Below are 25,767 nucleotides of genomic sequence, written 5' to 3'. Positions count from 1 at the left end.
TTTATTTAACCATTGTATTGATTTCTAAGAATTCTTTATGTATTCCAGATATATATTCTTTGTCAGATATCTGTATTCAGAATATTGACTCCCAATGTGTGGCTTGTGTTTGTATTTCTTTAATTTTGTCTCTTGATATGCAGAAGTTTTAAAATTTGATAAATTCCATTTTTTAATTTTTTCTCTTATGTTTAGAGCCCACAGTGTCTTGTCTAAGATATTTTTATCTATTATAAGTTCCTGAAGATATTCTTCAGTATTTTCTTTTATAAGTGCTACTATAGTTTTAGCTTATATGTATAGGCTCATCCATCTTAAACTAATTTTTGTATGTGGTACAAGGAAAAGACAGAGGTTCATTTTTCCCTATGTATTTATCCAGTTCTTCTAGTACCATTTATTGAAAAAGACTTTCCTTTGCTCATTAAATTATTTTGATACTTTTTATGAAATTGTACGTGTATGTACTGAACTCTACAGTGCATGTATGTACTGAACTGTATGTACATACAGTACATGTATGTACTGAACTCTCTATTCGGTTCTTTTGGCCTATTCTTTCTGTCTTTACACCAATACCACACTGTTTTCATTTCTATGAGATTTCATTTCTGTAGCTTTATTGTAAGTTTTGAATTCAAAAGAGTGAGACCTCCAGCTTTGTTGTTTTTCAGAATTGGTTTTGTATTCCAGGTATTTTGTATCCTTTTATACATTTTAGAATAGACTTTAATTTCTACACACAAAGACTACTAAAAGCAGCCTATACAGGGGGGCCTGGGTGGCTCAGTGGGTTAAGCCTCTGCCTTCAGCTTAGGTCATGATCTCAGGGTCCTGTGATCAAGCCCCACATCGGGCTCCCTGCTCAGCAGGGAGCCTGTTTCCCCCTCTCCCTCTGCCTGCCTCTCTGCCTACTTGTGATCTCTCTCTGTCAAATAAACAAAATCTTTTAAAAAAAAAAAATTAGCCCATACACCAATTAGGAGATAATGAACATGTTAACAATATAGAGTCTTTCAATCAATGAACATAGTATATCTTTCCATTTATTTCTCTTAGCAATATTTGGTAGATTATGCCATAGGAGATTTTTTCTTTTGTTCTATTTTCCAATTGTTTCCTGCTAGTATTTGAAAATACCATTGATTGTTTTATTTTGATCTTATACCCTATGTGACCTTTTTAAATTCACTTAATAATCTTAGTAGTCTAAATCAAACCCTAGGATTTTCTGTATAAAACATCAAATCATTTATAAATGGCACAGTTTAACTTCTTCCTTTTTAGTATTTATGGACTTTTGATTTAGCTAAATTAAAGAATTAGCTGCATAGTTACTATAAATTTTAATTAGCTTTATTATATATAGTTTGCATACAGTAAAATACATCAGTTTTTAAAGTATAATTAAGGAGTTTTGACAAATCACATAATAAAAATCATATAATCACCATCAGAATCATGATATAAAACTTTCTGTCACTCCCAAATCACCTCAAACCCTTTTTCAGTCAATTGTCTACCCTGTCCTGGCCTCTGAGAACCACTGATCACCATTCTGTCACTTAATTTTGCCTTTGTGTCAATATTATATAGAAGGATTTATATGTAGTATTTTGTATCATATTTTACTTCTATATAAAAAAACCACAAAATTCAGTATTATAATTTTTGCTTTAAACCATGAGTTGTCTCTTAAATAAAAGGGAGAATAAGAACTAGAGCTTTTTCTATTTACATGTATATCCCATGTTTGTAATCTTCATTCCTTTCTGTGTATCTGAGTTTTCATTGTTTATTTCCATTCAGCCTAAAAATATTCCTTTAAGGGCACCTGGGTGGGTCAGTCAGTTACATGTCCAACTTGATTTTGGCTTAGGTCATGATCTCAGGGTTGTGAGACTGAGCCCCATATAGGGTTCCGTGCTGAGACTGAGCCTCATATAGCCTGCTTAAGATCCTTTCTCCCTTTCCCTCTGCCCTAATCCCCGCTCCCCCCCCCCCAAAAAAAACTCCTTTAGTATGGAATTCTGGATCTATGGAATTTTTTTTTGTTTTGGGTTTGTTTTTGTTTTCTTTTTGTTTTTCTTTTTGCCCATTCAGCTTTCAAAGTCCGAATTTTTTCTTTTGAGTGGTTTCCATTTCTCTAATAGTATTACCCATCCATACACTCATTGGGATTGTCTTTTTAAATAATTATTGGAACGTATTTATAATAGCTGTTTTAAATCCTTTGTCTATGAATACCAGTCTATCTAAATTATTTTCGTGTTTGTTTCTGTTGACTGTTAGGGCTTTTGACTGTGGTTCAAATTTTTCTACCACTTCACATATCTAGTATTTTTTTTTAAAGATTTTATTTATTTATTTATTTATTTGTCAGAGAGAGAGAGAGCGAGAGAGAGCGTGCACGAGCACACAAGCAGACAGAGCGGCAGGTAGAGGTGGAGAGAGAAGCAGGCTCCCTGCTGAGCAAGGAGCATGATGCAGGACTTGATCCCAGGACCCCGGGATCATGACCTGAGCTGAAGGCAGCGGCTTAATCAACTGAGCCACCCAGGGTTCCCTAGTATTTTTTTTTTTTCAATTGTATACTGGTTTGTCAATGATTCCTTGCAGAGATTCTGGATTCTGTTATCTTTTTTTTTTTTTTTTCTCAACAAGGTATGCCTCTAATTTACTTTTCCATTTCCTCTGAAACTGAGCCCATTGCCATGCTCCCTGCTCTTGGTCCTCTTTTCCATGTACTCATTCTTCAAGCATTTTCTCATCTCTCAACTGAGGTCATTGCAATGACCAAAAAATTTCAGAATGCTGTGCTGACTCGCGGCCACAGCAGGAGGGCTGAAGCCATAGGTGAAGACTCCCCATTCAAAAGGCAGCAATCAGGATGAGGGAGCTGGGCCAGCTCTCAGTGGCGAAGGCTCCCAAGTCCTTTCTGTTATCTTTTTCTTTTTCTTTCTTTCGTTTTTTTGTTTTTTAAAGATTTTTAAAAATTTATCTGTTATCTTTTTCTTAAAGAGTTTTTTTTGTTTGTTTGTTTGTTTCTTGTAACACACCGTTAAACTTGGCGAAACTCATACTTAAAACTACATCTCTTCTGAGGTAAGGAACAGCTAAAATTTTTTCTCAGTTTTTCAACCTTCTAGTGATTGTTTTGTGCTTTCTGGGGAGATCCTTGGTGTTTCCCACACATATGCATAGTTCAGAGATTAGCTTAGTATTTGACCATAGTTTATATGTAGTTGGATTCTTTCACTGTGCTCCCTCCTTTCTGTAATTTCCTCCTCAATTTCTAGCCTCTCTGCCAGCCCCAAATTCTGACACCTCAAGCTCCTAAGAGTTGTGTTGCCTGTGGAGCCCTCAGAGGAAAAGCTGAATAAATGTGCATCTAATTCAGAAAATTCCTTTCTCTTGTGGGTTACATCATTTTCAGTTTTCTGATTGTGATGGATCTCTTGCACATTTAAAGAACTCTTTTTATATTTACTCCAGAGATTATAATTGTTATATACAGGAGGTTTAGTCATACCAGCTACTCTGCCATACCAGAATGGAACCTTATCCATGCATGTTTGAGTGAGACAAAAAATAGGCAATTAGAAGCTTTGGATCTCTGAGCCTGTTCAATGATAGGCTTCACTGTAAGGTGTTGAAAAAAATTAGGATTTTTGTTGTTGTGAGTATCCTAATTGTCAGTATCCATAGGTCGCTCTCTCCTTGAATTATTTAGTTTTCTTAGTGAGGAATCCTTTAATTTCTTGTATGGCGGGCGTATGATAAATATATGCCCATTTTTCAGCATCCTGGGAGCCTAATGGACCTGGAAATCTCACATTTTGTTATGTAGAGTTTTGCAAATCCTTCTGTTTTCAATATGGTGTGACCTGTACCTTGTGATGTAAAACATATTTCATTTTCTGTTTAATGTTTTCAAAGATTAAATCTCCTCTCTTTTCCAAGGGTTTAGGAAGTGTGTTTTTTTACTGTGAATGGTGGAAGAAGAAATGTAGGGACCTAAGAACTTCTTATAAAAGCTTTCAACTAATGTCTTATTTTCTGTTCCAACTTTAGAAGGATCTAGTGCTCAATTCCTGAGCATTTCTGGAATTTTGTGGTAAGAATTGGATTTTTTCTCATTGGCTTCTCCCATTTTAAATCCGAGTTTCAGGTATATCCAGTCTTCAAAGTCAATTACCATTTGTCCATCTGTTCTTAGATTCTGGAATTTAAGTGATATTACTCCTCTTTCTTATTGTGGATATATGCCTTTGTTCTTCTTTTGATCATTTTAGATGGTATTTCGTAAGGAGTGAAGATAAATCATACAGATTCAATCCTGTTCCACTTGTCTTAAAATAATATTTATTTTCATCTTCTATTTTTAAATAAATAAAAATTGATTTATTAAACCAGATACCCTCTTTTGAAGTTAATAGCACTTTTACAAAAGTCAGTTTTGAAAAGCATAGGTATCAAATGACCAAACCAGTGTTGAATTTAAATATCAATTCTGCAATCTCCTCTATACCATGAAGTAGTGTTTCTCTAGCTATCGTTCCCTAAAATAGCAAAAGTAAAAAGACTTATCATCTCTTTTAATGTAATATGCTTGCTTTGGACTTATGTTGTAAAAGAATTGCTCATAAAAGACAAGTATAAACATGCAGTGCTGCCACTTCAGAACTTGCCTCAAAGAAGTGTGAATAAAAATGGCCTAGCAGCTACTCCATGCCCTTCCTCCACCAGTCCGTGCAAGCCAAGGGAAATTTAACTTCCTGAGAACTAGAATTTACTTTAGAGTTTTATTAATTTGCCTTGAGTATGCACTTGATTTTTTAACACGAAGATTATTGAATTCATTCTCTGAAAATGTTGTGTAAGCATTTTCAGTCTTTCACCAAATAACTCAGTATTTCACTGAATTTGTATGAATCTACATATACTTAATATTTTGGGGGCCATTTGTAAATTGAATATATGCTCATCTTCATACAATTATCTGTGAGGGATAGTTTTTACACTTATTTTTTCAATTCTAGTCAACTAAGGATCATATTCTTAGCACTAGTAGGTTAATTTTGAGGTTTTTAGTGCTTTTTGGGGGGTAGTTCAACATAGCATGAAAGCTCTTAAGAGTCAGAAATAAATCAATAAATTAGAGGATAATATTGGACTTTGTTTATTGATGTTATCAGGAACGGGGGCTTGTGATACGGTTTATTGAATGTTGGAGGAAAATAAAACAAAAAAATTTCTGAAAGCGACACCTGTGAAATAAGGTTAAAGAAAGGGCCTAGAGTTCTTTAGCCAGAAATGAGGTTGATGTAATAACTACTTTTATATATATTTATTACAGAATATGACAGAGCAATTGTCATTGCTGAAATCCGGAAAGAAAAAAGTTCAATGGTAGAAATATAAATGATATACATTCAACCGGTACCTAGAAGAATAGCCTAAAGGTTGCCAGACAGACATTGGAATGCTTGCGATGGGACACATCTCCGTGGAAGAGTGAATAGCTTTAAATGTAGCAATCTCCTCTGTCACGAATGGTGACAGGTCCCGCATTAAGGCTTCCACAGGGCCCTTCCAGACCTGTAATTCTCTGGGTCATTTCTGTTCCAGCCTTCAGAGGTTGAGAGTGAACCAGACACAGCAAACACCTGCCCTTTCAGGAGCTCCAGCCGTGCTAAAGGAGGCAGTGCCAGCAGCAGCACAACAGCATCTCTTCCAACTGAAGACTTCACTCAAAGGTGAGTCAGGTCAGTGAGGACCCCGTGCTTCCTTCTCCTTCAGCTATCAGCTGGGGCCTGGCACAGGAGCTCTGGGAGATCGACGACCACAGGGCATCCTCCCCAGCTGCCAATATAAGCTTTGACAGAGGGATGAACAGGGCATGGCTGATTAGCTGGTGATAGGTGGGAGGGACTCGCCACCTAGACGCGCTCTGGGGAAGGATGAGTAGCGCCAGCAACAGCCAGGTCCCTCTCTCACCCTCTGCTTGGTGGTCCAGACCCATGTGCTCCCAGAGCGCGCTGGGCGCCCGCCACTCCTAGAGCGAGCGTCCCACTGCGCGCGGTGTCTTCCAGGCTCCCGGCTCCCGCGGGAGGGCGCGTGGGATGATGCTCTGGTCCTCGTGCTTTCCCCAAGCTCATGCATCCGGAGCCGCCCAAACCGGCACCGCAGCAGCCACAGCCTGGGAGTGAGAAAGGAAAAAAGGGAGGAGGGTTGGAAAGGCTCAGCAGAGGGAGGAGGAGAGGTGGGGAGGGAGAGAGCGAAGGGGGGGAGGGAATCTCTCTCCTTTGCAGTGCCTCCGCCTCTCCTCTCCGGCTGGCAGCGACTGGGTTCTCCCTCCACACCCTCTCGCAGTACCTCGCCCCCTTCTCCACCCACCCTCCTTCCCTCCCTCCTTTCTGACTGTGCAGGAAGGGAGCTGCAGCTTGCACGCAGCTCAGGGCGCCTGGGGAGGCACGGGGGGTGGAGGGGGGGGGAAGCAGCGGCGGCGGCTGTGGGTGTGTGCGTGTGTGAAGGACGCCACCTCTCGCTCCTGCGTTTGCAGGCGGCAGCAGGCGGCGGGGCTTCTCGCTCCGGCAGCGGCGGCGACAGCGGTGGCGGCTTCCGGAGTCCCGCCGAGAAGATGCTCAAAGTCACGGTGCCCTCGTGTTCTGCCTCGTCCTGCTCTTCGGTCACTGCCAGTGTGGCCCCAGGGACCGGGAGCCTCATCCCGGATTACTGGATCGAAGGTTCCAACAGGGATGCTTTGAGCGATTTCTTCGAGGTGGAGTCGGAGCTGGGACGGTAAGGCAGTGGTGGTGGGGTGGGGTGGGGGGGGCGCCCTGGAAGTGGTGGAGCGTCTTGTACTGCACGCGGGCTCGAGCTTCTGGGGAAGCCCGCGGCGCGCACCGGGAAGTCCCTTTCACAGGGACTGCTCCTGGGGGTATGTGAGAGCCAGCTTCCCTGTCCTTTGATTTCTCCCCCTGTAGTGTCTAGGAGTGAGCTAAGTGCTTTCAAGTTGGGAGTCAGGTGTCTCTCAGAGCACCCAGGCCGGTGCAGCTGCGAGCAGCAGCCCGACTCTCCCACCCTCGCTCCCTCCTTCTCGCCGGCTGCCACTTCCCTTGGGTGACAGCTCCCACCACACGTGGGCCCTGCTTTCCCGATTGGTGTCTTTGCTCAAGATTATAGCTTGCTAGAGGGTCTTGTTTGTCTAGTTATTTTTTGGGGTAGGGGCAGAGGGTGCCCCTCCAAACCATGACAGAATTATTAAATTAGATTCTTCCCCTTTCCTCTCATCAAACTCTCCAATGCAAGTGGCACTAGAAATTAAACTTAAATACTAGCTTCCCTGAAGAGTCTGCTCAGGAGTGAAGGGGAGAATGAATCATTTGAGAGAGTTGAGGGCAGAATAATGAACTAGTGTGGCTTTAAAGAAAAAAGAGCACATGGGGTTTAGGCAGTGGTAATTAGAAGAATTCTGCTCTTCTTTCATGCTGGAGTGATTTATTTAAATTATGTATGCAAAAAGCTATCTCTCTGGGGTTGCAGAAATGTCCCTCATCCCTCCTCTGAAGATCCAAACAGGTAGAGAGCGGTTTTGCCATGCGGATGATGCCATATGTTCTCATATTTTTAAACACAAAAAATTGTTTTTTCTTTCCCTCCTTCCTTTTCCTTCATTCCTTTCTGTTATAAGTAGGTAAGGAGAATTCCTTTCAACATACATTTAGATCCAGGCCGTTTATGGTAGGGAATCTTAAAATGTAATTTCAAGTGTGGACAAGTTGAAGCTTCTGTATTTAATACTTTGTAATTTCATTTTCTATTTTCTTTTTGTTGGAAACAGTTTAGCTAAGAGCCAATTTTTTTTTTTTTTTAAATGCCACTGGAGACCACAGTGCAGGATTATGGATGTTGATACTTGGTGGGAAGGTATAAGGGTCACCTCACAAACCACCTCCCCACCCCCACCCCCCCAACTTGCCGCTACTATTAATGGCTCATTGATATAGAAGGTATGGAAGAAACCCAAAACTTCTGAATGAAAGTATAGTCATTTGTCATTGTTTAAAAATTTTCCAGGGGCGGCTGGGTGGCGTAGTTAGTTCAGCATCCAACTCTTGATTTCCTCTAAGGTCATGATCTCAGGGTCCTGGATTCCATGCCCTGCAATGGGCTCCGGGCTTACCAGGGAGTCTGCTTGAGATTCTCCCTCTCCCTCCCGACCCCCGCCCACTTGCTCATGCCCCCCACCAAATAAATAAATAAATATTTTTAAAAATGTTCCAGAATACTTGGGCATTGAATAGTGTGTACATAAATATCCTACTTTGATCAAAATCTTCAATGTTCATCTGAAGATGTGTGATTGTATGCATTCACTCGTAGGATGGAAATAAATGAAGTGTCTCCTTTTGTCAGGTTTGAACCTTACTATAATTGTATGGTGAGCTGCAGTGGAACAGTGTAAATTTCTGATTAAAGAGATAATCTACTTACAATTGTTTACTTGGTGTTTTAGAAATTGCTGCCTAATAGAGGAAGTGTCTGCTGGTGCTAAAGGGACTGTCCCACCACCAAATCTAACTGCTCCCTGAGTAACGTTTGCCCCAGATGCCTAATTGACTGGGACTTCTCATTAGCTACATATTATCTTTATGAATAAGCTTTGCTTATTCAAGACATTTCTTTAATTTGAGGAATGGAAAAGTGGTTAGAAAAAAATTGTGAGTTGTACATATCTATGGGATGTCAACTTCGTTGGGAAAACCTAAGGAATTTGAAGTTTATTTTTAAAAAAACTTTGTGCTATATTTTGCAGTAAATTTTGGAAGACAAATATAAATCAGTTATATATTGCTAAGATTCTTACTTTGCTATCTAGCTGTCTGATTATCTTGCAAATTACAGAGTTAAAATATTTTGAGAAAACTAAAAATTCTTTCTTTTGTTGCTTTTCAGTAGTTATGTGTATTAGGTAAGTTCTCTGTGGATGGCAGTATTGGTGAGGTGCATGTTTACTCCATTTGGCTGAGACTGAAAAATGTCATTTCATGATCAGTTATTTTTTTCAACAAAATAAATCTAAAACATAAAGCAACTAAGGCTACAGATATAATTACTAAGAATCTACCTAGCCAGAGAATACAGCAGAATTATAACTATTGCCTGACAGAAGTCTTCTTTCCTTCACTAGGGATAAAGTTGAGACTTGGTTGGTTTCAGGTCTTTACTCTCTTAACTCTCAGTCTTGGGCCAGATCTGCCTGTCAGTGGTGACTCTAAGGCCAAAACATTTAACTCATTAGTTACACAGTTGTCATTAAGATGCTAAGGGAATGAAGACCTTGGTGTGAAATGTCACTGTATTTAAATCCAGGATATAGGCAGTCCCCACCAGATTAAGTTAACTTGTGAGTAGTCATTCCTCTGTTAAAATTATCTGTTGTAAACTATTAAGTCATGAATTAAAGAAGATTGGACATCTGACTACTTTTTAAAAAGATTTTATTTATTTATTTGTCAGAGAGAGAGCAAGCGAGAGAGGGAACACAAGGGGAGATGAAGAGAGAAGAAGCAGGCTTCCCACTGAGCAGGGAGCCTGATGTGACAAGGGGCTCAATCCCAGGGTCCTGGGATCATGACCTGAGCCAAAAGCAGATGCTTAACAAAGACTGCACCACCAAGGTGCCCCTGGACATGTCAACAAACCCTGAGGATATGTTTGGAAATTTTAGGGAGCACAGTGAAAGCCAGCTGAAACCCCTATATAGTGCTGGCAGCAGTGTTTTACAGGTAGCCCAAGGCCATGTGATAGCTCTAATTTTATTCTATTCTATTATACACACACACACACACACACATATGTGTATACACACACACACACATATCTGTGTGTATGTATATATGTATCAGGATAGGGGGTGATTTTAAGATTAATAATTTCATTATTGTTTTCCTGTCATAAATAGAAGAAAATTATAAAAATAAATTGCAGATAAACAAAGCGTTTTTATTAAACTGAAGCTACAAATGTTTTCCTACAGAAGGCTCCCAGCCCAAGGATTATTCTCTCTTTGTTAAAAAGGGAGATTATCAAAGATTAGCAGGGTTAAAACAAAAATATCAGTGAGGGGTGGGATAAGGAAGATTATTTAAAGAGTATCAGGCAAGCTAATTTAATTTTTCTAAGATTTGAAAATAATGCTTTCTTTATAGAGCTTGTCAAAAAGTTTACAAAAATTGTGATGCCCCAACAAATTCATGGCCAGTTCATATGGCCATGATCTTATTCAAAACTCCCTATCCTAGAGAGTAGTTGGTCCTTTGCCCAGTAATTTGAGAAGCTGGCATTTTAAAGTCTTTTCTAAGGGAAAGAAGAACCTGCATCTGGTCCAGATTCTGTCTAGTGGTTTGGCACAGGGATGGACAGGATTTGGCCTGGGCTGCCCTGTGGTGGGGATTGTGCATTGAAACCCAAACCCTGTTTTCATTTATCCCATCTCTTGTTTCTCTCTGTAGTATGAGACTGAAAGAATGTAGGCAAAACTAGATGTATTCCCACATACAAAAGTTAAAGGAAACCAAAGGAAAGATAATTAGTACAAAAGAAGAAAATGAATTATCTTGCAATAAATTTTTAGATAAATTTCCATTCTTAACTATAGTTTCTTTAAGTTAGTGAATTTCATTCACCATCCCCCCGCCCACAACCTGTTCCACAATTTAAAAGAGTATATTTATATGGCAAAAGAATTAAAGCAGAGTTTCATAGGATCCCTTGCTATAGGTATTATTGCTTAGGAACCAAATAGATTTAGATGGTGAGACATAGATGTGTATAAAATAGAAAGAGTGTGTGTATATAGAATGGAAACAAGTTTTGTAAAACAATGTTTATTTTTATTACCAACAATGCACTCTAATATTTCCTAGCCTATGCTGTTTGATTTTATTCTATTTCATTAAAGCATTGGCTGAATCCACATGATTTCATATTTCACTAATGTATTGTGACCCAGTATGGGAAAATGTTGTTTTAGGCCATAAATCTGTGTATGCCAGATTAAAATATGAGGCAGATCCATTTTGAAAAATGCCCTGCAGACCAACTGCTAACAGTGAGTTTGCACAACTCGGTAGAGAAAAGTTCTCCTGTCTTTACCTCTAAGTCGTCATTGGGTTTCCCCTTCCAAAGATTTTGGAAAAACTCTAGTGTCTCCCCAAGATCTGCTGGGTGCACTGTACTCTGAAATAGCTGAGGGGGCAGGAGGCTGGGCCAGAAGCACCTTCCCTATCTAGGGGAGGAAGTCAGAGGCCTGAACACTTGTGTATTCCACTTGGTAACACTTAATTCTGGCCCTGGGTAATGGGCAGCAGATACTTCCTGTAAGGAAATAGGAAAAGTGTGCATTTTCTAACAGCAGAGCTCCAACCAGTGCTCCTGGGTGGTGAGAAATCTTATCCTCCTTTTCTTCTTCCCTGTCTTTGTTCTAGCCTCTTCCTGAGCCATTTTCAGTCAGTACTTCTCTCCCAGTACTTTCCCCCACACTGTCCTTTAGGACACCCCAGGGTATCCATATTATACTGCTGGTTATGGATCTCCTGCCACCCACACTGCACTTAAAATCTTAAGCTCTTTTGGGGATCTAACTAGGTATTAAAAATATAACTGTTTGGGCCCTCTGTTGTTCTCTCAGGCAGTTGGCTCAGGAGCATGGTGGGATTGCAAGTGGGAGAATAGACACCAGGTTGCCCTGCATGAACACTGACTGCAAGCTCCCAGAAGGCAGTCTCTGGATTTGACTGGTTCACTATCGTGTGCTCAGTGCCTAGCACAGAGCTCAGTACTGGGCAGCTGCTCAACAAATGATTTTAAAGAGGGTGAGTGAATGATAATGAAATAGGCCCGGCACAGTTGGCATGACCCCAGGAAAAGAGAAATCTGGTGACTTGTTTATCTTCTCCCTAAAATTTGTGTCACCCGTAATCTCCTGTGCTGGTTTTCTTTCTTCACAGTGGGAGTCCTGATAACTATCACCTCCGTAGCTTGTAGGTGTTGAAAATAATGCTGTTTTTCTGTTGGCAGAGAGCTTTGTGGCTCTGAAGTGAAAAGGATTCAGTTTTACCTTCACTATCATTTTGCCACAGGCATCTCAGAATTAGGCATTAAATCACCTTAAATGTAAAGGCATGAAACACCTCCAGACTATACCAACCACTGACGTTAATGCATAGTAAATGTTAAATTTGGAAATCTACTCACTGTAAAGAGCCTTAAAATTAAGTGTTGACTATGATAAGATCATTACTTTAGAATACATTATTTTTCCATGTTTAAATACTGTTACAAGGGTAAAAATAACTCCTAATTTGAAAGAAAAAAAAAAGACACAGGTGCTATTTTCTTCTTAACTGTTCTAGAGAACTTTACTTGAGTAAAAAAGAGAGACAGAAAGAGAAACAAAACACTAACCACAAAATAGCTTCAAAGAACTTTTTTGTAAATACTTTACCTTCAGAATATATGTACGGATTAGTGTTTGCAGTAATGCATTCAAGAATAAAGACCTGAGTGGTAGCTGTTTCAGCTACTGGTTGTTATTTTTTTATGTTAATGTTTTCTATTTGTTTGTTTTTTTGTTTTTTGTTTTTTTGGGGAGCTATCTTTAAAAGTAGTTCTCTTAGACTCTCTTTTGGGAAAGTGAACATACCTCACATATCTAGTTAAAATTGTATTTTTAAAATTTCAAGGTCAGGTTTATTTTGCAAAGTATATTGAGTCAATGAGCCATATAAATCAGGCCAAAGAGTAACTTTATGTGAAATCATGAAATCAATAGTAGCTGGAATCAAGGTTTTACTCAAATTATATTAGTCTTTTTCCCCCCTCTTTGATAATGGATGATTTGAAAATCTCATAACTCCCGTGGCTTAATTAGGAAGTTAGATCTAAATATTGATAGTATACTGTAAGCACATAAAGAATATGCACTCTTCAACACAGTCCATTTTAAAATTCTTATTGCTAATTGGGGATGGTGGGTATATGGGTGATATAAAATAGCAAAAGGCTTGGGTGGAAGATTTTCGTCCATAATCATAATCAGTGGCAAAGAGCAAATAAGGAAAGGAGCAATGCTGGACAGAGGGTGATTTATAACAATGGACAAAAGATCTTACATGTAGAGCTTTCTCTTTTCTCTTAGAGCAGGGTTTCTTAATCTTGGCACCACAGACTTTTGGGGCTAGATAATTCTGTGGGAGCAACCCTGTGTTTAATAGTGTCCCTAGCTTCTACCCACTAGATGAAAGAAGCAGCCCTCCCCCACGGTCCCCAAGTTATGACAACTAAAAATGTCTCTAGACATTGTCACGTGTTACCCCCTTGCCCTTTCTGTTAAGAACCACTGTTTCAGAAGCTTGAAGCTAGTCTTTTACATGATTTTCTTTTAGTTATGTAGAAGGTTAACAAGAAGGAGGTTGATGGATTGAAATCATTTGACTTTATCAAGAATCTGCTATAACCAATTGTTTCTCCCCATTTCTATGTAATGCCATTAAGATTTTGTCATATGTGCATACCACGTGTTAGAATTTGCTTAATATTTTTGTTAAAATTACCCTATTTTGTTAACCTAAGTTTACTTATTCAGAATACTTATTTTCATTAAATTGAAATTAAATTTCATTATTGTTTTCCTGTCATAAATAGAAGAAAATTATAAAAATAAATTGCAGTATAAACAAAGCGTTTTTATTAAACTGAAGCTACAAATGTTTTCCTACAGAAGGCTCCCAGCCCAAGGATTATTCTCTCTTTGTTAAAAAGGGAGATTATCAAAGATTAGCAGGGTTAAAACCATAGTAGTACAAAGTGCGGATTTCTTTGTGATGGAATCAGAAGAAATGAAAAGTAATTGAAAAGAGAATAATGGTCTCATTTTTTGATTCTTTGTTATTTAATTCGATGTCTTTGTGCCACCTGAAGTCCTTTCTGTTACAGGTCTGACCTTTTGTGTAACTATGAACTAGGCAATGTATGTTGGTAGTGTGTGTGGCGGGGCAAGGGGACTGGAATATGATTGAATAGGATGAAGAGAACACTATATATTGACTTCCATATATGTAGTTCACTGTATAATTTACAACAATAAATTTAATATGAGATAAATAATAAGTAAAACTAATACGAGGTAGAGATCAGGCCATCATCATAGTCTAAAAATGGAGTGGTAATTCTGATTGGAAGGATTGAGGTGTCTTCGTGGAAGGGGTGGACCTTGAAATTCAGCAGAATTTTAACAGGAAGAGCTTTGGTGAAGGACATACTAGGTGGAAATTATATTCTAAGAAAAGGCAAAAGCTGGCAGAAAAAGGCAGGAGATACACATTTTATTTTGCAAACTTCATAAAACATGAACATTTGTCATGGCAGTTAAGGTTGGGAGGGTACGTTGATGTCAGGCCAAAGAGAGCCTATAAAAACAAAATGACTGTCTATCACTTGAAAACCAAAATTGTAGATAAAAAGAAAGTAACTGTTATGAGAACAAAGGGTGACTATAGAAGCAACTGCATCTTGAGTCGATGTTGTGGGACTCAGAACTTGCCCTTAACCCTTAAACCAGGGGTGGAGGGGCTTAAGGGGGTGGGGAGGTGGTGGAGTAGGGTGGGAAGAGAGAACTTACCCTGTGTGTTAAAAAGGAAGGAAAGGAGGGAGGGAGGGAAAGGGAAAGAAGGAAGGAAAGAAAGGGAAGAAAAACACCTCCCACAGCCTATGATGAGATAAGAAAGGGGAAGTGGGGTTGAAGCGATTGAGATCAGTTACCTAGACCTGGTAAAGAGCCCATAAAGGAATAGACAGTTAATATTTTAGGTTTTGTGGTCCATATGGTCTCTGTGGTAATTCAGCTTTGTGATGGCGGAGTAAAAATAGCCATAGACAACAGAGAAACAAATGCACATGGCTGTGTTCCAATAAAACTTTATTTTTGACTATAAAATTTGAATTTCATATAATTTTCACATCACAAAATACTATTTTTCTTCTGATTTTTAAAAACCATTAAAAAATGTAAAAGCTGTTTTTAGGTTGCAGACTATACAAAAACTAGTGACTGCCATATTAGGCTCTTGGCTTGTGGTTTGCCAAATTCTGACCTAGAACAGTCAAGTTAAAATTTTTAATCCTATTCAGTTACATGAGAATTTCAAGTTAAAATGATATCAAGACTTCATTTATTCAAGAAACTTCCTTGAATCTCCCTTTCACTTTGAAAATGTCAACCTGATACTAGTTTTTCAGGTTTGCATAAGCTTTATTATTTTTTTTGAAGATTTTATTTATTTATTTATTTGAGAGAGAGAGCATGAGTGAGAACAAGAGAGAGAGCGCACAAGCAAGGAGGAGGGGCAGAGGGAGAAGCATACTTCCTGCGGAGCAGGGTGCCCAATGCTGGATTGCATTTCAGGACCCTGGAATCATGACCTGAGTCAAAGGCAGAGACTTAACCTGAGCTGCTCAGGTGCCCTAGGCATAAGCTTTAAATGCATATGCATCCTTTTCTACATCTGTTGAAACTGGGATGGTTACAGTTTTTACCTGTGTAGCAAGTTGGCCAGCTCTATTCATCCTTTACGTTTTTGAAAATCAATGCTCATGTTCAGAGATTACTTCTTGAAGGGTAATTTATTTTTTATTTAATAATGAAATAGGTTCCAGATCATTCTTCTATTGTATTTGAAGTGACAGTTATAAAATAATATGCTAAATAAACTATTGATAAAAGATTCACTTCTAGTAAAGTTTAATTAATTTTCCTGTGGACTAATACATTAGCCACATTTTGAATAATTCTTCTATATGTAATGCATATGTCTCAGATGGACTAACTAAGGTCCTTTAAATTGAGACTAATTAAGGTTCCTTTAAATTAAAGGTCCTGTTTAAATAATATATATATTTTAAATTTATTTATTTGACAGACAGAGATCACAAGTAGGCAGAGAGGCAGGCAGAGAGAGATGAGGAAGCAGGCTCCCTGCTGAGCAGAAAGCAGAGTCCAATGGAGGGCTCCATCCCGGAACCCTGGGATCATGACCTGAGGGGAAGGCAGAGGCTTAACCCACTGAGCCACCCAGGTGCCCCTAAATAATATTTTGAAAAAATAGAATTCTTCTTTTTTTTTTAATAGACTTAAAAACTAAATAAAAGCAATCACTGGCATTTTGACTAAAATGGGATGTCCACATTTAGGGTATGCTAGAAGAAAGTATTAGGGAATCTGTTTTTTAAAATTCTTCTAATTTTTGCTTTTAATTTTTGGTTTTGGATGTTTTAAAAAGTACATTTTAGATTGGTTCAGTAGCACATGTTTAGCATCTGCAGGTACATAAATATACATAACTTGGGAGCATGTTTGTAAAAATATTTTGTTGGATGATTATCAGATTAAAGAATGGTAGTTATGAATGGATACTAAATAAGTTTATTTCTGTTTAAATAACATGCTACTTTTTGAAAATGATTTTAAAGCAGATTTTAGATAAAAACACCAACAAAAAAGAAATATGCCAAGTTGTGTCTTTGTGCAGAAAGAGGAAGTGGGTACATATATGCACTTGTTATGCATTTTAAGACTACTTGATAAAAGGTTTCGATAAGAACTTTCTGTGATTATAACCAAAGAAGTCATTTGGCAGAAAACAGAAAAAGAATGTCACTTGCCCATCAAGCAGAGGGTTGAATGAATTTTGTTTTTCTTTATTGTTGAATCCTAAGTTTGTATTATTTTCAAGAACCTCAATTTTATTTATTTTTTGTATTTTTAAAATTTATTTATTTGACAGAGAAAGAGATAGCACAAACAGGCAGAGGAGCATCAGGCAGAGGGAGAGGGAGAAGCAGGCTCCCCAATGAGCAGAGAGCCTGACATAGGACTCTGTCCCAGGACCCTTGGATCATGACCTGAGCCGAAGGCAGTTGCTTAGCCAACTGAGCCACGCAGTTGCTTACCTACTTCATGGTAACTTTGCCAACTGCTGTCTTAGGCAGATGAAGTGTTTAGTGGGCAGTGCTTGCAGACTTACGGTCATTAGTACCAGGATGCTGAGTTTAACCCTGTCAACAAATGCACAGTCATTACTTAATTACTTCTTTACTTCTTCAGTCATGCTTCAGGGTCATATGGTTGAAAAATTCACCAAGTGCAAAAATACAGATATAGTCTTAAAAGATAAAAAAGGCTAGACTTGAACAACCCTCTGATTGGAGTGGTCTTCTAGAAAAGTAATGAATATGACATATGTTCTTAACTGTTTTCTCTACTAGTTTGCAGCAGTAGTCTGTTAAAAGTGCACTTCCTTTGATTTATGTTTGATTATAGACAGAACTGACTAATGTTACAAACCAGAACAAAGAAGAGTAGGCGATCACAAATCTGTTCATTGTGAGCACACATTTATTGCTACCTACAGTGCAGCATTTGAATGATTTCTCCTTACTTCAAGTTCTTGTGGACTCTTTAATAGGGACTTTTGCTTGCATTTTGGCCTTCATTGCATTTTTAAAAAATTTTTTAAATTTATTTTCAGCGTAACAGTCTTCATTGTTTTTGCACCACACCCAGTGCTCCATGCAATCCGTTCCCTCTCCAATACCCACCACCTGGTTCCCCCAACTTCCCACCCCCTGCCCCTTCATTGCATTTTTTTATCTTGGTGTGCCTCACTTGTGCTGGGCCACGGCTAGTTAGTGACTGACTTTTTTTACTTAGTAGGTGATAATCTTTCATTTGGGGCTCCAACAGACATGCAAAATTGTTCTTTAGGTGTGACAACTAGACAGTCCAAGTTTAATCTTTGACAGGATATAAGTTTCCTATTACCTATTCATTCAGGTGAATCTTACATTTTTTTTTCAAAGCTCCTTGTTAGGATAACCGCTAAGAAAATAAGACTATATTATTAAATGTGACCAAATTCACAATATGTAATTCAATAAATCAGCCTGGCCTAAAGTGTTCAATCATAATAGGCCTCTGAAGATTTCTTGTGTGAGCAGAAACATTTTTAGTGGCTCCTATGGGACTCTGGGTTCTTCCTCTCCTTTTTCCTTCAATATGATCATGTAAGATAATATTCAGTGAGGTAAACTCTTGAGAGGCTCTCCTGAGTGTAACCTAGAACTAGAAGCAAAATAAACCATAACAAACAGAGCTTTTCATATATATGTATGACACGTTAGTGAAATAGAAAGCTGAGGAAAGTATCAGGATAATCTATGGCAAACTAGTACAGTTCTTCCTAATCTTAAGATACTGAGGAAATGCAATGTCAGGACTGAGCAGACGACCTGGGGAGCTGTTGAGGTTCTGGCCTAGACCAGGAGGGGGCAGCAGAGTGCCAGTCCAGGTTTGATCAGGCAGGCGATGGAGGTGGGTGATCCTCAGGGAACCAGAGCCCAAGGGGAGAGGTGGACAAGGCAGTTACTTAGGCGGCTTCAAGGCTGGGCAACAAAAAGGCCGTTCTGAACAGTCGAGTCATGAGGGTGAAGGAGAATTGCTGACTAAGGGAGGGGCTAAGACAAGAAGTGAACTAGATGGTGCAGGATGCAGGCAGGAAAACAGGAAGGAGCAAATTGCTACTTGATGGCTATGTGCCTTTAGGCGTAGCACTGAACTTCATTTAGCCTTATTTAGAAAATGAAGTGTATCCTCCTCGCGGTTGCTATGAGGATGAAATGAGACCATGTATGTAAAAACATTAGCTCTGAAGCTGGCACATAAGCTTGAGACCATTCCCCAGACGAGACACAAGGTGGGAGGTTGGGGATAGTGATTCCTATAAGTATCTACAGGGGAAAAAACCTCAGTCTAGCATACTTGGCCCTTTTTAGCAATCTGACCCCAACTTGCCTGCCAGTCTCATTCCCCACCACTTTTGTAATTACCAGCATGGAGTGTTTGTCTTATGTACATTGCTAATTATTTCAGTAATATAGCAAGATGATCACATCAGGCCCATTTTTCAGATGAGAGACCTGAGGCTCAGAATGTTCAAGCAACTTGTTCAAGCTCAGACAGCTTGGGAGGGGATTCAAGTGCAGGTTTGTCAGACTCTGGTGCTTGTTCTCTTTCCACTATGCCTGTCTTGGCCTCAAGGACCTCTCACGGATCTTTGTATCTCTGTAGTGTTGTGCATGAAACTCTCTTGGCCTGAAATGCCCTTGTCCTTCTAATCCCTCCAGGATGGTCATCCTACCCCCCAGGCAGGAAGTTTTCCACTGTCTCCCTGCTCTCATATCACTTCATATGTGTATTGTCTTACAGGTAAATGCTTTGCGGTCTTCACCACCAGAGCCTCTGTTCATTGGGCAGAGAAACCCTGTATGTTATTCATCTTTATCCCCACTACTAAGTCAATTCTTCATCAGCCCCCCATTACCTGCCCCCCATGAGTGCTGCATAAATATTTCTGGAATAGTGAATGCTTAAATACAGGAAGGCACAAATATTGGAGGAGTTAAGTTAACAGCAGTAGAAAAATGGGCAGGACTTAAATCTCCCTTTCTTCAAGATGTTCTCCCTTTGTAGCCCTCTGCTAAACCAGCACACTGTGAAATTACTTATTCAATGCCCAGGTCCCTCTCTCAGAGTGCAAACTATTGTGGGCTGGGCCTCTGTCCCCTCGTTCACTGCTGTGTCCCCAGAGCTTAGTGCAATGCTTGGCATGTAGTAAGCACTCTGAACATTGGTAGGGAAAATGAGTAAGTTGTACCAGAAGGGCTTCTGCAGTTGAAAGACCTTTTGAACCTAAGGGGCTGTGGTCTTTTGTCAGTTTGCTGTCTTAAAGGACCCCATCTCTAAACGATGGAATAGTGTGACTTCCTATGATTAGATCATTTGCCTCTCAGGTCTCAGATAGCTACAAGCATCTGTACATCTGTGTTTTCTTCCAGTTGAATTCTCTGGGTGATTACCTTAGATCTTTTCTGTGTGTTCAGGAGACTGTGTGTTTGGAGTGAAGTAGGGCTCTAAGCTTCAAAGCCTTTGTAAATGTGTTGGAAGATCCTTCAACAATTTCTGTTCTTATGCTTTTTAAATGCCTCATGTCTTGTTAGAATCAGGTATGTACAATTATATTTACTTATTTTTACCTCTATTAACAGACCATACAGATGCTGACAACAACTTGGTATCTAGGACAGGGTTTAGCAAGAAGGAATGCTTCCTGGCTTTCCCCCTCCTCTAGTTTTGTTTTTGAAAGGAATCATTCTTTTTAAAAAGTTTAACTTAATGCCTTACTTGTGGGTGTGTCATCAATCGGCGATGTCCTGTAACATAGTCTTGTAGCAGGGGCCCTGCCTGAGCCAGGAAGAGAAGAGCTAAGGAGAGGATTGTGAAGGAGATAAGAATGTAAATATTCTTTCCTATTTCTGTCTTTATTTGGGATTGTTATTTTAAACTCATCTATTGAGATGTCTAATGCCTTAATCAGAAATATAACTCCTCCACATAACTTCCCCTTAGGGTCATTAACTTTATGTTCATAATTTGTATGCACTGCTGAAATAATTATTCTGGAAAATTTGTGTATCTCCATATCTATTTTGACAGCAGTGGCCAGGAAGTATGGTGAAAGAAAAACTGTCTGTAGAAGGAAGATGGGCAGAGACAGGGCTGAAGGGCAGAGGTCAGGCCACCCTTCACCCTGGTGTACTTCTTGTTTTCAGTGTCCATTTACACCTCAACCCACAAGCGCCTGTCTGGCCCTGCCTGTTTTCTCCATGCTCCCATTGTCCTACCAAAGCCTGCGTCCCTTCATTTTTTCTTGTATCTACCTTTGTTATGAGCTGAATACCTATCCCCCCCCCCACAAACTCCTAGGTCCAGGTCCTAACTCCCAACATGACAATATTGGAGATAATTAAAGTTAGACAAGGTCCTGAGGGTGGAGCCCTCCTCCTGGGATCTGGGCGGGTACTCTGTCTCTGTCTCTGTGCTATGTGAGGAATCAGCAAGAAAGCAGATGTCTGAAATCCACGAGAATTCTCACCAGAACCCAGTCATGCTAGCCCTTGATCTTAAACATCTAGCTTCCAGAAATTGTGAGGAAATACATTTCTGTTGTTGAAGCCACCTACTCTCTGCTCTTTTGTTCTGGCAGCCCAAGCTAAGACACCATGCCCTTCTTCCCCAGTTTGGTATTTATCTGACTTTGGTCATAACCTCAGAGTCTGCTTCTATGTCTCAGAAACTAACCTGAGTTCATCTATACTAATGTGGCACACAGCGTTTGAGGAAAATGATGCGCCTTTCCTTTCCCAAATGCCCACCATGGTTTTTCTTCCAGGCATTGGAGGATATAGTCCAAAAACTGACTTCACTGGGACTATAGTTCCCGTATTTGGTTTATCTTATCCAGGATGGCTCGAGCTGACTTTGAGTGGCTCTCATTATATATATAAGAGGGCTTTTTTAGCACACTAGTCCTTGCTAGACCCTGGTCTGGGACCCTTGCTCTGTGGTGACACTCTTTCTCCCTCTCCTCTGCCATCTAGGCACTAGCATCTTGGTATTCCCTGTGTATCCAAACCTGTTGGCTTTCCAGGGGCTGGTGCCTGCCAGCTCCCAGCACATTATTTCCTCAGCAGCTGGCACAGGATTATTTTGTTGCCAGCTGGAAGCTCAGCTATTAAAAAATAAAACTTGGCCCATCTTGAGTATCATATGTTTCCATCAGGACTTGGATCAGCATTCTGGCACAACACACAGTCACTTGGGCACCTTTCTCAGGACTGAGAACCCAGTCTTCTTCTGGGTCTGAGACCACACTTTCACCTGCTACTCCAGATACAGTTTCCTTGAGAAAACCTGTGATGCTTATGATTTGTTGATGGCCAGTTTACCACCGTTTCACTTGGTCTTATTGAATTTATTAACTTCTGCAGTGTTTCTTTAGCACTAGGTTCTTTTGCCTACTCTGATAGTTGGTGTCGGTTTCATATTGTAAATTGTAATCTCTCAGAACAAGGTTCGCGTTTCTTAGGCTAATGAGCAGCTAACACACAACACTGAAACAGTGGATGTATCTTGCATGGATTCGCATGAGCACGAGGTAGTCCAAGAAAAGAGATCTCAGTATTTGTAAATATTTGACTATTGTTCTTTGTATTTCACATACTGAAAAGAACATTTGGTATAACCGTAGGTTTTTTATATCTGCAAACAAAAGAATAATTGGGGTAGTTTAAAATAGTTACTGTAGGTGGGTCTTTCTGTATAATTCTTACAGTTCTTTGCTTATAAGAAGGATGTTAAATTTAGAAAATATTAATCATGTTGTAGCTTTGAGATCTTATTTGCACTATAACTCTTCATCATGGATTCATTAATTTTTTATACAGAATAATGCACTCTTCACTGGAAAGTTAAATAAGCAGACCTGGAATTACTGCAACTTAACTGTGATTCAGAAATAAAGATTAGAGTCCTGGAAATCACTTAATGGTATTAAAAAATGTATACAGTAAGGAGTATTTTAAAGCAGTCTGTAGTCTGTGTATACTGATAAAGAAAAACGTCACACTGAAGAGACTTCTTATATTTAAATGATGTCACTATCAGTTCCACCTAAAAATTTATGTCCCTAATGTGGTACCTAAGTGTTAAAATAAAGATTGTCTTCTGGTTTCATCATGGATTTCTTTAGTAGCTGCTATGAATTGTCAGGTACCTATCAGCTGTCTGTTGTTAATGAATGTTTTAAATTGTAATGAGCTTCACTTTCTTCATCCATAGAATGAAAATACCAGTGCCTTTCTCACAGGATCATTGCAAAGATTAAAGAAAGGTAAATTATATGGCTGTATTAAACACAAAGATGTGTACATAGTGTGATGATATATATTTTTAATTTGAATAATAATTTTTTTTTAACTCAACTCTAGACTTCATTTAGGTTTCACCATCTTTTCCACTGATGTCCTCTTTCTCTTCCAGAATCTTATCCAGACAGCCACATTGGTTTTAGCTGTCATGTTTTCCTTGCCTTCTCTGATATGTGATAGCTTCTCAGTCTTTCTTTGCTTTTTATGACAATGGCAGTCTTGGGGAGTACTGACAGGTATCCTGCAGAATGCTTCCCAATCTGGATTTGCATCTTGTTTTCCCACATGATTAACTTGGGGTTATACATTTTTGGAAAGAATACCATAGATGTGAAGTGCCTTTCTTGTCACACTGTATCGGGGTACATTATGTCATGGAAGATAGTAACCTTCCTTACTTGGTCTGCATTGTGTTTGCCAGGTTTTCCCACTATACAGTTACTGTTTATTCCTTTCCCTTTTCTATCTAGTCTTTGGAACTAGGTCACTAAGTCTAACCCACTCTTGGAAGGGAATGTGATGAAGCTCCGCCTCCTGGTGGGAATAGTATCTACATGTTTTTTATAGTTCTTCTGTAAGGAAAACTTGTAAGTTATTATTTATCACCAATAAATTCATATATACATATGAATTTATATATTTAAATATATATTATGAATTTATATATAAATATATATGGATATATGAATTTATATATATATAAATATATGTGTGTGTGTGTGTATAATTGAACCAAGTCTTTTCCTAAAATTCTTGTAAAAATATAATGCCACTATAAATCATGCAACTGGGAATGTATTAGACTGTGTGAAATTTTGAATCTGGTAGAAGATGCTGTCCCTGGACTTTTGTGCTTAGACAATGAAGCATATTGGAGATGAGGACAGGAGAGATGAAGAGAGGTACAAAAATAATGGTTCCCTCCTGTGTTCAGAAATGGGGATGATATGTCGAGCCTCAAGTTGTGAAAATCTGGAAGATACTGTGACTGTTTCCTGTGTCTGTATCTACGTGACTACGATGTGTGTACATTTTCATCCTTTATAAGATTTTGACTCAGATTTGCAGAATGTAGAATGGATAGCACCTTATAAATCAGCCAGTCCAGTGTTTCTTTGTACAGGTGAAGAAATTGAAGCACAGAGAGGGCACATGTCTTCCTCAGCACTCCAGAGCTTGTTAGTAGTACAAATGGGACCAGAACCTTGATCTCTGCACTCTGACTCTGTGACACACTTCTTTTCCTCACACATGCCATTTACAGAAACCTGGGCCTAAACCAGTACTGGCTCTTCCTCCAAACGCTTCCTTAGTTAGCTCAGAATACAAAATTTCTTATCTCCAAGAAACTGTTACATATTGTGATTTTTAAATTTGTACCATTTCCTATCTTGTATCTTGTGTTTGCTTTTTTTTTTTTTTTGCAAAGGATACAGTCTTAAAAGTCAAAATGAACAAAACTATTAAAGATTGGATAACATTTTATACTTGATTTCTTTCACATTTTGGACAGTATTTGTTTGCCATGTAAAAAACCTCAGTCCCTAAATGTATTGAGATCACATTTAAGATCCTAGCATGCATGTCAGAGTGCATTCTGTTCCTGTTTGTGAGTAATTTGGAACTAAGATTTTCATTTTTATACAAGTAGTTGAAGGAACTGGTCAAAATGCTATGCTCTACCCACTTTAAAAAGGCTGTCTACATTACAATATAACATGATTACAATATAACACCAGTTCGAAGAAGTATGCATATGTGCATACCTATGTTCATTGCAGCATTATTTACAAACAGCTAAGTGTCCTTTGGTAGATGAATGGATAAAGAGGAGTGGTATATATATATTTAAATATACAGTGGAATATTACTCAACCATAAAAAGAATGAAATCTTGCCATTCATGACAACATGGGTAGACCTAGAAGGTATTATGCCAAATGAAATAAGCCAGACAGAAAAATATAAATACCATATGATTTCACTTACACATGGAATCTAAAACACAAAACAAATAGACTCACAAATGCAGAAAATAAAGTGGTGGTTGTCAGAGGGTGGGATGGGTATGGGCAAAATAAGTGAAGGAGGTAAAGGGGTACAAGTTTCTAGTTAGAAAATAAATAAGTCATGGGGATGTGATGTACAACATAAGGAATATAGTCAGTGATATTGTATTACTTTGTATAGTGACAGATGGTGTCTAGATTTATAGTGAGGATCACTTTGTAATGTATAAAAATATCAAATCATCTTGATATACCTCTGAAATTAGTAGGATATTATGTGTCCATTATACTTTAATTAAAAAAAAGAAAAACTATAACATAAAATAAATCACCTTTATTTGCTCTTCCTAACTCCAGGGAACTGGCATGTTTGAGCAGATGGATTGATTCATATGATACCCCAATATTTAGAGGACTTAAGAAGTGGAAAAATTACATGAAGGTGTTTTTGTGCTACCACATGTCATGAGACCAAGCCTGCTTTCTTATTGACACTATTGACTCAAAAATGTATTTATAGTAGAGATGTCTTAGGTGTTCATTTTTAATTCTTATAAATGCTAATAACACCTGATTTGCATTGAATAAAAAATTTTTGTTTTTTTTTTTTTCTTACCCTAATAATTTTGCTGACTACAGTGTTAGGCTGACAAGTTAGGTTTAACTGATAAGAAAGAATATTTTTACTTATTGTTGATAGAAATGGCAGAAATTTTCATTATCAATAACAGGGAAAATTGTCACAGTGTGTTATTTCTTTTGTTTACCTGCCGACATCTAAGCCTGTGTTGAAGGGCTGCATATTTTAATAGCAGTTAATGCCATATCTTTGCTTCCTTTCTTGCTGTCCCTTCTCTGACATGAGTCA

The 25,767-nt window shown here is 38.8% G+C and overlaps 1 protein-coding gene across 3 annotated transcripts in view; it reads left to right on the top strand.

Annotated features, from left to right (window-relative positions):
* Positions 1-5,550: 5,550 nt before the first annotated feature.
* The window catches only part of CAMK4 (calcium/calmodulin dependent protein kinase IV), a 230,092-nt gene continuing 209,875 nt past the window's right edge, over positions 5,551-25,767 (top strand). The window contains exons 1-2 of one of the 3 annotated variants that reach the window (XM_032845009.1): positions 5,551-5,759; positions 6,566-6,804. In XM_032845009.1, the coding sequence (XP_032700900.1) occupies positions 6,644-6,804 (161 nt within the window). In that variant the 5' untranslated portion in view covers positions 5,551-5,759; positions 6,566-6,643. Of the gene's footprint in view, positions 5,760-6,190; positions 6,209-6,502; positions 6,805-25,767 lie in introns of those variants that run through there. The other 2 variants (XM_032845026.1, XM_032845017.1) reach the window with 2 other exon arrangements.

Source organism: Lontra canadensis, unplaced genomic scaffold, assembly GCF_010015895.1.
Source record: "Lontra canadensis isolate GAN:19392208 unplaced genomic scaffold, GSC_riverotter_1.0 scaffold4, whole genome shotgun sequence".
In the NCBI taxonomy this organism is placed as follows: domain Eukaryota; kingdom Metazoa; phylum Chordata; class Mammalia; order Carnivora; family Mustelidae; genus Lontra; species Lontra canadensis.
This window is presented reverse-complemented; position numbering and strand designations above follow the sequence as displayed.